The 13,080-nt window shown below is 39.6% G+C and overlaps 1 protein-coding gene across 1 annotated transcript in view; it reads right to left on the reverse strand.

The window, feature by feature from the left end:
• Dkk2 (dickkopf WNT signaling pathway inhibitor 2) overlaps positions 1-2,431 on the reverse strand; it is a 98,129-nt gene extending 95,698 nt beyond the window's left edge. The window contains exon 1 of the mRNA XM_048813701.1: positions 1,483-2,431. Coding sequence (XP_048669658.1) covers positions 1,483-1,704 — 222 coding nt within the window. The 5' untranslated portion in view covers positions 1,705-2,431. The remainder of the gene's footprint in view (positions 1-1,482) is intronic.
• Between the last annotated feature and the right edge of the window lie 10,649 nt (positions 2,432-13,080).

The raw sequence follows: 13,080 nt of genomic DNA on the forward strand, positions 1-13,080 counted from the left end.
CATATGAATGTGTGTTAGGATGTGCAAAGGTTTCATAAGTATATGCCAAGGTTTCCTAGTAAGTGCATATGTACATACGTGTATAGCTTATTTTCCTTAAGTCCCTAAACGAAATAAGAAAGAAAGGAAGGAAGATGGGAGGCAGGGAGGGAGGGAAGGAAGGAAAGAAGAAAGGAAGAGAGAAAGACTGTAATTACAGACCTTGCAATCCTTTGAGAAAATAGCCGAAATGTTTGACATTTTCAAACCTGGGAAACATTCTCAAACTGCAAAACTAACAAAACTGTCCCCGTGAGAGGGCAGTAGGGGGCCAAGCTATGATTTGAGTTTCCCTGGCGGACCAACCAGCACCAGGCTGGCTGTCATCCTTCACCCTGCCGCCTGGGCTGTAAGCAGAGGCGACAGAGGACTTTCTGCATTCAGAACCACATTTGCAGACGCCTCTGAGGAAGCAAGGAAACAAAGCTCTACTGGGCATGGGTCACCGCTGGGGCTGACACGTGCTGTGCGAGGTGCGTGTGCTGTTTGCCAAACTGGCTTTTGGTTTTGGCCTGCCACAAAAGGAGCAGAAGGTGGAGCTGTTGTGATTCTCAGTACCCACAGAGCCCCCTCTCCTGGCCGCTGTGCGCCGGCCACAGTTGGTGCCCACAGTGCACGCTTGCGGCTCTGTAGGTATCTATTTGTGTAACTGTTTGTCAATGTAATTGTCTGTGTGACACAGAGACGCAATCGCCCGCAGGATGTTCCCTCTCACAAAACGTCTCCTTGTTCTATCCGGCGCTTAGGACTCTGTCATTGGCACCTCATCATTTTGCTTCTTCATGGTTGATTTATTTACAATTCTACAGGAGTGAGAAAAGTGCATCTATGGAGCTTTTTTCTACCAGTGACTTTACTTCTTTGAAGGAAGAAAGTGGTTGGGAGAGGAGAACCTGAAAAGAGGTAAATCCCTCTTAAAACTGTAACATGTAATGGGGGCCCAGGATCTGGACTCTGCCCAGTCTGAAATTCTGCTCTGCCACTTACACCAGCTGTGCGCCTGGGGCAAATCACTAATCTCTCAGTGACTCAATTACTCCATTATGGAATAGAAAAGCAACAGCGCCTGTCGTATTGAGTTGTGAACACTGAACTAGTGAACATGTAAAGCGCCTAAAACAGTGCCTAGCACGTAATAGTTGCTATGGGACAGATAATATCTTCATCAGCTGCATCCCCTTGGAACGCACTATGTCTTAATAGGTGCCCACATCCCGAAGCAAATGTGAGGCGGAACCCTAACCCACCCACTCCATGCAAGCAACAAACACCCAGACACCCGTGCCAGTGCAGACGCAACTTTGGGGACACCCTCCCCAGCGGTGGGCGCGCCACACCTGAAGTCGCGCTCCGACTATTACCAGGCTTAAAGGCAAAGGGAGCGCGCGCAAAAGCGCTGGTCCCTATCTCCCCTGGCTCAAGAGTGTGTTTGCATTTTCCTACCTGCCCCAGGTTTTTGCCCTTCTTACTGCCGCCGAAAGCCAGTCCTTGGTATATGCCCGCAGATCGATTGGCGGCCTGGGCAGGCGTCTCCCCGCCCAGAGAGGACTTGATAGAGTTGAGTTTGGTCCGCGAGCTGCCGAGCTGTGAGCTCTCCACCATCAGCACCGCGGCCAGTAGGAGTAGGCAGCGGGACGAATCCTTGCCCCGCATTAACGCGGCCATCTCCCGGCGAGGTGTTCCGGGGAGGCGCAAAGCCCGGAGGGATGCGAATGAAGGGGTAAGAAGGAGCCCAACACCGGACCCGTCACGTGGGGCGCAGAGGGCTCGCAGACTCTGTTCCCTCAACCCTTCCTGGTTCGGGGACCAAAGACCCAGTGAACTCAGTCTCACGCCTTAAGCCTGGAGCAAGCACCACACCCGCGTCTCCACCAGGGCAGGAAGTTTCTGCAGTAACTGCAAGCAATCAAAGGCGAGGCGCCTTCTCGCCAAGGAGGCGTGACTCAAGGTGCTAGAAGACCCAGCCCGGCGGATCGCACCGCTGGGGTTGGTCCGTGCTTTGCACCTCAGAGTTCACTCCGAAATCTCCGCGGTTCAGTCCTTCTCTTAACTGAGCAGCAGGTCTGCAACAGTTTCTTCGCCTTTGGTCTCGGTTGTGTTTCTCTTCTTTTTTGTCCTATTCTTAATGTCTCAAACTTTGCAGGTTATCAGACTGTATAACGGGGAATCAGAATCGCCTCCAGACCGGACCCTCGAGATCGGAGAGGAGCTGACGTCCCCCACGCGCGATCTCACAGTCACTCTGAGGCGCTTGCTTCTGGTTCACACAGGGTAACCACCCCTGTGAGCAGCGACACTGCGATGCCCTGAGAGCCCACTTGCGCTCCGCGCAGACTAGTACTCTGGCACTCGGGCGCTCCCTCTCTCTCCCTACCTCTTCTCCCTCCCTCTCCCTTCCCCTCTCCCTCTCTCTCCTCTCCTCTCCTCTCCCCCCCGCCCTCTTTGCTTTTTATAGCTTTCCACAGTGGGCTTTTCCTCCGCCCCCAATTCAAGAGTGACAAAGAGTGAAAACGTTTCTCTCACCCCCGCCCGCTCCCCGCCCTCCTTACACCCTACTGCTGCAGCTCCTCTCGCGGCTTCCTCTACTTGTTCTCCCGCTCCTCAACCTCCCATTCCTCTTCCACAGTTGGGGGAAAAAAAAAGAATTTACCCCTAGAAGAATGTGAGGCTCCCAATTACTGACCACAGCTTCAAGGAGTAGATGGGCCTTTGGAAACAGGCGGAGGGCAAATGTGTTAAAGGAGAGGGGCAAGCTGTCCCCACTTGTCATGACCGCCACTCTCCTTCCTTACTATACTCCCACACATCCTCAGTCTCTGACTAGGCGAGGAGCGCTAGAAAAGCAGTATAGAGACTTTAAAGAAGCAAACTTATGGGCATTAATATTGTGTTCTATGTGCGCTCAAATTTGATTTTAATCTGTCCCGCCCAAAGAGCGCATAGGGCTGGCGCCATATAGGTGCGCTAGCAGGTGCCCGAGGGATCCAGAGGGAGATTTGGGGATGGGGAAGGAGAGAACCAGAAGGGGAAAGATAATTCTCCTGCTCCAAAGAGTTTGGTCTTTTCAGTTTCCTCCTTATCCATGCCTAACCCCACCACACATAGTGTATCTGTGTATCTGAGGGACTGTGAGGAAGAGGTGCCCAGGGGATATGTTCCAAGAGATTGGACTTCGCAGCTTGAAAGGGCATCTTCACTGTTCTTGGTAACTGCCCTCTTTGCAAAGAGGAAATCCCAGGCAGGAATGGACGCGGTGGTAAGGTGGGGACTCTGGGGTTCTGACTTCCTCTGTTTTGTATCTCCTGCCCCCTGGGAAATTCTAAGGGCAGTCTTTGCGGTCCATCCTTGAGGCTCCCCAGTTGCAGTTCCCTTCTTCCAAGGTGGAAGGTAGTAAACGCAGGCGCCAGGCGCTTGGGGGCGCCAGTGGCAGCAGTGAGACCGGCGGGGGAACGCTATGAGACTAGCTGTCCTGGAAACTGCTGGTGAGCTTTGATTAGCAATTGTCAAGGTTTCCAAAGTGATGCAGGGGGTTGTTCAAAAGTGGTTGCATTTCTCCTTCGCAGAATGTCCTGGAGCAGAAAAATCGAGGGATTGAGCCACCACTTGGTGTTGGTGATGGCTAGCAGGGAGGACAGGATTCTAACAACTTTCCCTTTAGAATTTTCAGACCTAACTTTGACAACTGATTCTGGCAAGCACCAGCGTATTTAGGAACACGAATTTAACAAGTCACTCAGTGAAAAGGTAAGTGACTCCTTTATTTTTCACCAAACACTGCTAAAAACCTAAAGTGAGCTTTTTAGTGTTGATCTGTCCCAGACAGCTCCGATTATACATGTTTCTCTTCCTGACCTGCCACCAAACCCTGTAATCAATTGTTCATTTACAGCAAGTTGTGAGGTTTTTGGTTTGTTTTGTTTTGTTTTAAGTACACAACTAAACAGGGATTAAAACTTGTTGAAGAAAAATTCAAATGAATGAAGAGAAAGTTTGAAGATACTTTGTCTATTTCTGTCACTTCCCTCTTTCTTTACCTCCAACCAAAATAATATTCCAGGTACACACAGGACTAACTTCTTGTAAATACTGCTAAACAAAAATTAATATCAAGTACAGCATTGACTCAAGAACTTATCAGTATAAAAAGATTTTCTCAAGACACCTATGCAACACGAAGCCAACTTTTATAAATACAGTTAAAATCAAAGTTTGCATGAAATGTAGTTGCTCAAATATTCTCCCATGTGAAACAAAACTACACATATGGAATCAATTGTTAAAACATATACAACTACACCTTAGACTAAAAAAGAGGTAATGACTAATTTTGTTCATGACCCAAATGCTTTCTGTAAAATTATTTGACAGACAGACACAAACACACATAACCCATGTAGACAAGTAGATATGCATACACAAAATCAACTAACTGCAAATAAACCTAATCCTTTAGATTACTGTCATAATCCCATGCATTCCCCCCACCCTTGTGTGTTCCCCTGAGTAGGAAGACACAAGTTTTATATTTTATTTGGAGAAAAATTAAATTTTATGTCATTGGTAATAACATAGAGAGTAAATATATAAAAACAAGATGTATACAAGTAAAAACACCATTATCCTGGGCAGAAGGAAACTGCTGCGTGGATATTTGGTCTTTGACTGAACATTTCCTCTTCTTTCTGTTTCTCTGTGGGGTCAATCTGGTTCCAAAGAAAAGCCACAACTTTCTCAGTGGGTGTTTCAAAAGCCTGGTTTCCTTCTGAATAACCAACTCCAAAGGTAAGTTAAATGCACATTTTGTCATTTTAATCTTGTTTACTACTTCTTACTATTTTTCTTCCTACCATCTCTCTCTCTGAATAAGTACTTCCTACAATGGTCTATTTAGCAGTTGTTCATGCATTCACTTCACATTTTATTAAGCGTGGGGTTCTGAGATGCAGGTGTGGGGTGGAGGCCTTAGTTCTGGCTAGGCATAAGCTCGGGGTCAAGGCCTTAACTCACTGATATTTGCCTCTAGGATCTCTCAGAACTTGTTGTTTAGATCTTTCCTCTATTCTCATCCAATACTGAATTTTGACACTGAGTTCAATCTTTTTTTGATAATTGCAACTTTCCAAGTAGCTCAAATTCTTGATACTATGGAAATGAAAAGATTAAAGATGTTCCCAGAAGCATATTTCAGAATTTATATGTACATTTTGATAGTGTGCATAGAAACAATGCTTCTACATTGGAGATCAAACCAAAGAAATGACCCATGCATGGTCGCTTAGGTCAGTAAGAACAGAAGTGTTATACTGGGGCAAACTTAGGAAGAGAAACTACTATCTGATAAGTTCTATAGGACCCCAAATCAATTTGCACACACAGAATCCTCCATGATGTGGATACATCTATGGATAGATCTTGATAGTTAAGGATCTGGAAAATAAGGTTATGTGAGTTCCCCCTATCTGTAGCAAACCAAACTGCCTGGTCCCATAGTCTAGTAGTATTCACACTGTGGATCTTATCTCATAGGAGTTCTGTGTTTCTTCTCCTGCCTAAAGAGAACCAGTAGCCTGTGTTGCTTTCAATTACATTTTTTTAATAGAGGCACACTATTACTGTTACCTTATAAATCTTTTGTGTTTCTTGATGGGAATAATTTCCATATCAGATATGAAAAATTATGTCTCATATTTGCTCCCTGTCTTAGTTCCTCTTAACTGTCTCCTGCCTATCTTATGGACAACAGGACCAGCTGAAGAGAATAATTCTCATTGCTTATATTTGTGTCACCAGGTGTGCTTGAAACAAACATTAAAAAGTGAAATGGTTCATGGGATTTCATAGTAAATTAATCAGAAACATAATAATTGCTCAGTAAATTATTTTTGAACCTTGAAAAATTAGTCATTTTCCCATTACTTTACCTGAAACCCAAATGAAAGAAACTTATTGGAGAAGATCTTTCATCTATAGCCTGAACAGAATTAACAAAAATGTAAAATATATAAACTGAAACAGACGTTGATGAACTTTTCATGATTCTTGTGCATGTAAGTGACTGCATTCAACACCAAAACCTTCCCTTAATGAGACATGATTTCTATGGGTTCTATGTATTGTATCTCTTTCTCTGTGATCCATTTATTTTCCCTGTTGAGTTCTGGCAGGTTCACCTTTGGAAATAATACTCAAGTACCGAATAACACTTGGACATGAAAAGGAAGTATGTTTATTTCTTATGTTTCAGTTACAAGATGAGATCTCCTGGATTTTTTAGAATTCACACAAAAATGCTGAAAGCCATAGTCTTTGATAAGACCTTAGAGGAGAGGGATACAGCAACCTTAACTTTTTTTTTAATGTTCTTTTTAAATTTTAAGTTTTAAATGCCCATTTTTGTTACTGTTGTTATTTGAGGGGGGATCATATTGGTTGATTAGTTGGTTTTAATCAACGATTAATTGCTCGGATTTGGAAACTACAGTGAGTTGAGTATGATACTCTAAACCCTCAACCTGCCAACAACAGGATGGATTGATTTTTACCCTGTTGTTGTTATTACAAATATTTCCAAAACAAACATTACTCAAAAGGGGAAACTATTCAAAATGTGGCAATTTAATTCAGTCAGAAATGATTGGGCTCATTTGAAGTGAGGAATATCTAAAAATATTTAAAAATAGGAAGACTTAGGGTAGTTAATCCAATCATGGTACAATAATTGTTATTGATTGGTTATCTGAATCCATGACTAATGAATATGGAAAAAAACTATACTCATACCACAAATAAAATAAATTGTCATACATATGTAAAAACTATTTTCAAAAAATCATAGACTCTCAAATGGTGACTCAAAATCTGTGTGAAAGTTTAACTGGGCTTGGTAACAGAAAATATAAAATGTGTTTAATATATCTTTGGAAGATTATTTATAATGGATTTGACTTTTTGATACTCTAGCAATAGGAGTTATAATACCTAAGCTCAAAACAGTTTGGGATATGAAAAAGTCAAGATAATAAATTTCAATCAACCTAAGGAATTTTATAGGTAACTGGTTTGTAATACATAGCAATAATAAAAATAATGGCAATAACCAAATATCTTGAATGTTTACTATTGTACTGCCAGGATTGTTAAATAGTTTACCCGTATTATTTCTTATTTGTACCCTATAACTCATACCTTTAAAATGATACGTACACAATCCAATGTTAAAATACTACTGAGCAAAGAGTAGCTTGCAACATGGTAAGTCCCCATTTATGGCAAGAGAAACCCAGTATGGCAACGTGTAAAACGCACAGGAGGGAAGGGAGCCATCAGAAGATACTGAGGTGTTTGGGGTCCTCACCCCAGGAACCAAAGCTGATTCTTCTGAAGAAACTAAGAAAAGTGACTTGGTAATGGGCTGCAAATAACATAAAATAATATGATAAATAAATACAGGTATTGCAGCTTTTCTAGTGTGGTACACATCAGAGAACTAAATGATCACTTAGCAAAGAATCTAAGGAGGTCATTTGCTCTAAGAATGCTCCGTTCAGTTTCTACAGCTTCCATGACAAAGCACTGCCATCACTGACTTAGTGGTTTAAACAATAGAATTTTATTTTTCCACCATTACACAGGTTAGCCGTCCACAATAAGGTTAGCAGCTTTGGTTTCTTCTGAGGACTCTCTGCTTGGTTTAGGTTGCTGTCTCGTCACTACATTCTCACATGGTCGTACGTCCCTCAGTCTGTGTCTAAATTTCTTCTTCTTATAAGGACACCCAGACACAATGGATTTTTCCAGGTTTGATGGCGCACACCTGTAGTCCCAGTGCTTGGGAGACTGAGGTGAGGGGATCGCTTAAGTTCAGGAGTTGGAGACCAGCCTGGGCAGCATACTGAGAGCCCATTTGGTAGTAAAGGGAACCTCATTTTAATTAAATTACTTCTTAAAAAGTTTATGTCCAAATATGGTTACATTCTGAAGTACTGGGAGTTAGTGCTTCACATATAAGTTTGGGAGGTGGGAGATGCAATTTAGCCTCTAATAGATGGATTTATAGACAGAGTACATATTAAAACATTTGGGGGAAACGTAACATTTACATACAAAAGACATTTCCATATGGCAGTTTGCCAGTTCCTAAACTTAACAAGGGAACTATGTTATATATCTACCTAAATTAATTATTTAAATTTTTCCTATTACCATTTAACTTCTGGGTGAATGTTAACGATATTAACTATCTCACCACTGCGTGGGCCCTCTCTCATCCAGCGAGGAGGGTAGAGGAGAGTGTGGCTGTGGAGTAGCTAATCAAGACCTCCAGAGACCAAGCAGGAAGTAGTTACCATGTCTACATACACAGGCAGTAGCTAAGCAGATTATAGGCAGCCGCCAATACAATTTCTTGCCATCTGTCCTTGCAGTGACCAGTGGAGGAGTGGGCCCTGGAGCAAATGCAGGGACTATAACATGTGGCCTCATGCCCAGGGCTGCGCCTATGGGTAAGTGGTTTGCAGCTCACAGGCCTATCATGAGGCGGGTGGTTTGCCACTCAGGCGCCCTTCACATATGCCATGTATGCAATACTCCACGCACTTGTCCCCACACACCTTCCCTCTCTATGTGACTTATGGCTAAATTTGAACTCAGCTAACAGAGTCTGAATGTGGCTGTCAGAATTCCACTGGGGCCCTGAAAAAGAACAAATAATAAGTGCTATTTGCCAACGAGATAAGGTCATTTCTACATTTTTTAAAAAGTACCTAGTTAATGAAAGATGGAAACAATAAACCACAAGAGTCCATGATACAAAAATAAAATTATTGTAGATCAAAGGAAAAAGAAGCAGCAACCAAAAATGGAGTGATGGAGCAATCAGCAAGTTGTTCTGTTACTAACTTAATTTGTCCATTTATTTAATTTGATTTGTTCAATTTACTCAGTAAATTAATAGTCACTTGGAATCACAGTACCTTTAATTAATTCAAGACAGTGCTAAATGTATGAAAGCAGTGGGAATATCTAATTTCACTGAAACTGCTCATGAAATCATTTTTTAATATATGTACTCTTGACCACTTAGTCTTTAAATTATCAAGAAATCTGTGTTGGAATAAGCTCAAATTTCATTTTTTTATTGTTGTTCATCCTGAAATCCATAAAATGCATTTTGGTTATTAGTGTTGAGAATATATGTGCAGGTTTGTATATGCCATAGATCAAAAATCTTCTAGAAAATTACCACTGTTTACATGTTACAGCTAAAATTGTGTTAGCCTTGTTCTTCAATACTAATGTTGTATTTTTTCATTAACAAGAAACTGATATTGTTAAATCTGGTCAATTTGCATTTCATATTTCAAATTGTATAAATAATGATCTTAGCATATAATAAAATTACTCGGTTTGATAACTACATTTTGTTTCATAATCTTGAATATATTTTTTTTCACTCCTCTAGTGCTAGGTAGAATTGGACCAGGGATATGTAAAGTGGGAACTTTTCTAGAATCAAAAGGTAAAATGCAGTTAGGATCTTTTGAGTACCAGTTTGAAAATCACTGAATTACCTAATTTTCCTCTTACATGTCAACATAAATTAGGAGGTTATTTATTTAAGAAGGCCACAGAAGGAAAGTCCAAACAAAAGTTATATTTGTTACACTCCAACACTCTTTATTCTCTTAAGCCAAGTATAAACACAGCTTAAGACTGCTAATTTTAATTTATACAATATCTGTCACTTACTTATAAATAGGGCATGGTCATCTGATTTTCTGCTTCAGTGGCCATTTACTGCTAGAATGCCTCTAAGGAACTCAGTCTCAGTAATGCCTCTAACTAAGTAAATCCATATATGTGGGAAATGGTAATTATGACCCATCATGGTATTATTCTTTGACAAGAGTTCCTGTTAAATATTAGTAATGGGTTTAAAAATAATCAGTGATCTAATATAGTTATTAGTAGTCTATAATACTAGAAAAGGTCCAAGTATCTGAGAACAGTAATGCATACTTGCTTTGGTAAGAAAGATGAAGAGCTGGACTTGGAGATGATTACAAAGTAATTTTTCTGGAGAACAATGTTTAAAGGTCATTTCTGTACCAGAGTTATCGGAGAACCAGTGAATAAATTCACCTATTCCTCCCATGAAAAGGCTGCAATAATCCTCAAATAAAAGATTCCAAATATATTCTTTATCTTTCTTTCATTTAATTCGTAAGTTTTTCCTGTATCCAACTATAGATAAGAAGTCAACTTGTGTTGTCAGATCTATGCAGGCATTGGTTATCTGGCATTGTAAAAACTCTTCCAAACTATCCAAAAGCTAAGTTAGGTATATGATGTTGCAAATAGTTCAGTGAATGTGCAGGATGCTCTGGAAATGAACACCTACTTAGTCTCACTTACTATTACCTTAGTATCTGACTTCTTCTAGCCACCTGGAAATAATGCAACAAAATCCAAGGACCTTCAGTACTTATACCCATTAGAACTATCTATCACCCTAAAGTGTTTGTATCTTTTTGTTCTAGTTCTTTCAAAATCTACTTCAATGAGCTGTTTCTATCCAGACTCGCTTCATCCTGTCTTTACCTCTTTATGAAGAACCATCAATTTAAGCAGCCCAACCCTGAGTAAGCAAGCAGGCAGGAGGGGTGTAACAGGAGGAGCTGCTGGTTTTAAAAATATTGTATCAATAAAAATCTGAAAGGAGAAGCTGGAAACTCCTGATGGCGTAGTTTTTCTAATTCCTATGGGGCCACATAAATTCAGAATAAAAGACCTGAAGACAACAAAACCAAAAACAACAACACAGAGAGACATCTGATAAGATTAGGTAAGAAGATGAAGGAATGAAATCACTCACCTTGAGATCTACTTGTATCCATTTCTGTGAAAGAAGGAGTTTGAAGGAAAGTCATGGGATTCTAAGAAGAGATTCCTCAGCTCTCTAACAGGTCCACAGTGGAAATCATACTACTAAGATGAGAATAGTAGAATGCGGGAGGAAATGTTTCCTGTGGGCCCTAAATCAAGGAGCAAAGCCCCTCAGTGTGGAGAGATTGTTGGGAATAGAATCCAAATGAGCAGACCAGGGACAACAGGGGAAAAGAGAAACAAACTCTACATAAAATTGAGCAGGGGGAGGAAGCAGAGCTCAAAAACAAGAGACCGTGTTAAAAACCAATTCATAAGAACAATATAAGAGGAAATGCCAAGAGACATAGAACTAGAAAAGTTGTTCTGTCCCAACCCTCTTTGCCTTTTATGCCAAAGAGCAAAGATAACTTATTTGACTTAAAAGTAGGCAATCAGAGAGGACTGTGGCCCAATCCTGTATAAATTTAATATGAGCAAAAGCAGAATAAGGACTAGAATGGCATCACTAGAGGCAAGACAGACCAGATGCCCAGAAAACACTCCAAACCAGCAACTTAATGTTTCAGAATACTCTAAAAAAATTAAGAAAAATATTAGAGCTATGAACAAGCATCATAAATCAAACTTAGAAAAGTTCTAATGGTATGTTTCTAAAAAACAAAGATTTGAAAGGGGATGTCACACAAAAAGCTTTTACAAAAAATGAAGATTAAACTGGAAAGAACAAAAAAGCAACATAGAATGCTTTCAGAGAACTATAAGATGCAAAGGAATAAAATTAGAAAAGTTGGAAATAAATAAGGAAAAGAAAGAGATTTTTTTAAAGCTTAAGAAAAATAATAAGTATGAACGAAAAGGAAGATACAACACAGTTATAATAGCTTTGCCCAAATAAGATACCCAAGCAATAGAACAAAACAAACTAAAAACAAGATTTAAAAGTTTTTCCTAAAATTACACAAACAGAAAGACTCGAAATTACATATTAGAAACTTTCACAGGTTAAAATAAATCCAATGTCATAACCTACTGTAGTTAAAATATTAAATTTCATAAAGAAAATCCTCTGGGTAGGGGGGAGAAAGATTCAACCACCTACAAGTGATATTTCAATATCTATTTTTTTATCAGAAGACAAGTAACATATTTAATATATTCAAAGAAAGAAAGTGCGAACCAAGGGTTTTGAATTCAGCTAAACTGATCTTCATGTACAAGTTTCCAAATAAAATGGTTTTTGAATGTATGACAAAGAATACTATCACATAAGCCCTTCATTAGAAATTTACCAGGAAACATAATTAAGACAATCACAGTGACTGGAGAAACATTGAAAAAAGTATTGGTATTTAATATGCAATTACCTGTAGGACAAAGACTACATGATGGCCTTCAGAGAGAAACATGATATTACATAATTACTATATGAAGTAATAAATTATGTGGGAAAGAGAGAGTAAAGAGACCAGTTTTCTTGTGAATATTGATGTGATGCAATTGTAAGGAAAATAGTAATAAAGTAAATCCAATAGCCCTCTTAAACAGTACACCATGACTAAGGAGATTTATTTAGAAATGTAAATTTAAGAAATCCATAAGTATGTGCCACTAGTATAATAGAACTAAGGAAAAAAGTTACATGAATATTTCCATAGGTGCTGAGAAAGTGTTCAGATACATTCAATGATATCATTCATATTAAAATTACTCAATAAAATTAGGATTTATGGATATGTATACATGGATATATGCCTCATTATAAAAGTTACAATTGTTACTTAATAGAGATTCACTTGATGTTTAAATGAGAAAGTCAGAAGTAGGTCAAGGAGGCCCGCCATCTCCACTAATGTGAGAACTAACGTTAGAGGTAACATTGAATTAAACTAGAAAACTTAATTATGGCCATAAGAATTAGTAAGCATAAATAAAATTACTTTTATTGTAGATGACATAAGTACATATCTGGAAAACACCAAAAACAAACTTACTAAAAAAGAGTTTTGAATACTAAATATTTAATATTAATAGTCCTTTCATAAAAGAAAAAAAAATGTAGAAGTTACAATAGAAGATAAGACTTCTTGTCAATCTCCAAAATTTAATAACATAATAAACATAACCTGAAGCATAAAAGAAATCAACACAAAAATA

This window comes from Marmota marmota, unplaced genomic scaffold (assembly GCF_001458135.2).
Source record: "Marmota marmota marmota unplaced genomic scaffold, marMar, whole genome shotgun sequence".
NCBI lineage: Eukaryota > Metazoa > Chordata > Mammalia > Rodentia > Sciuridae > Marmota > Marmota marmota.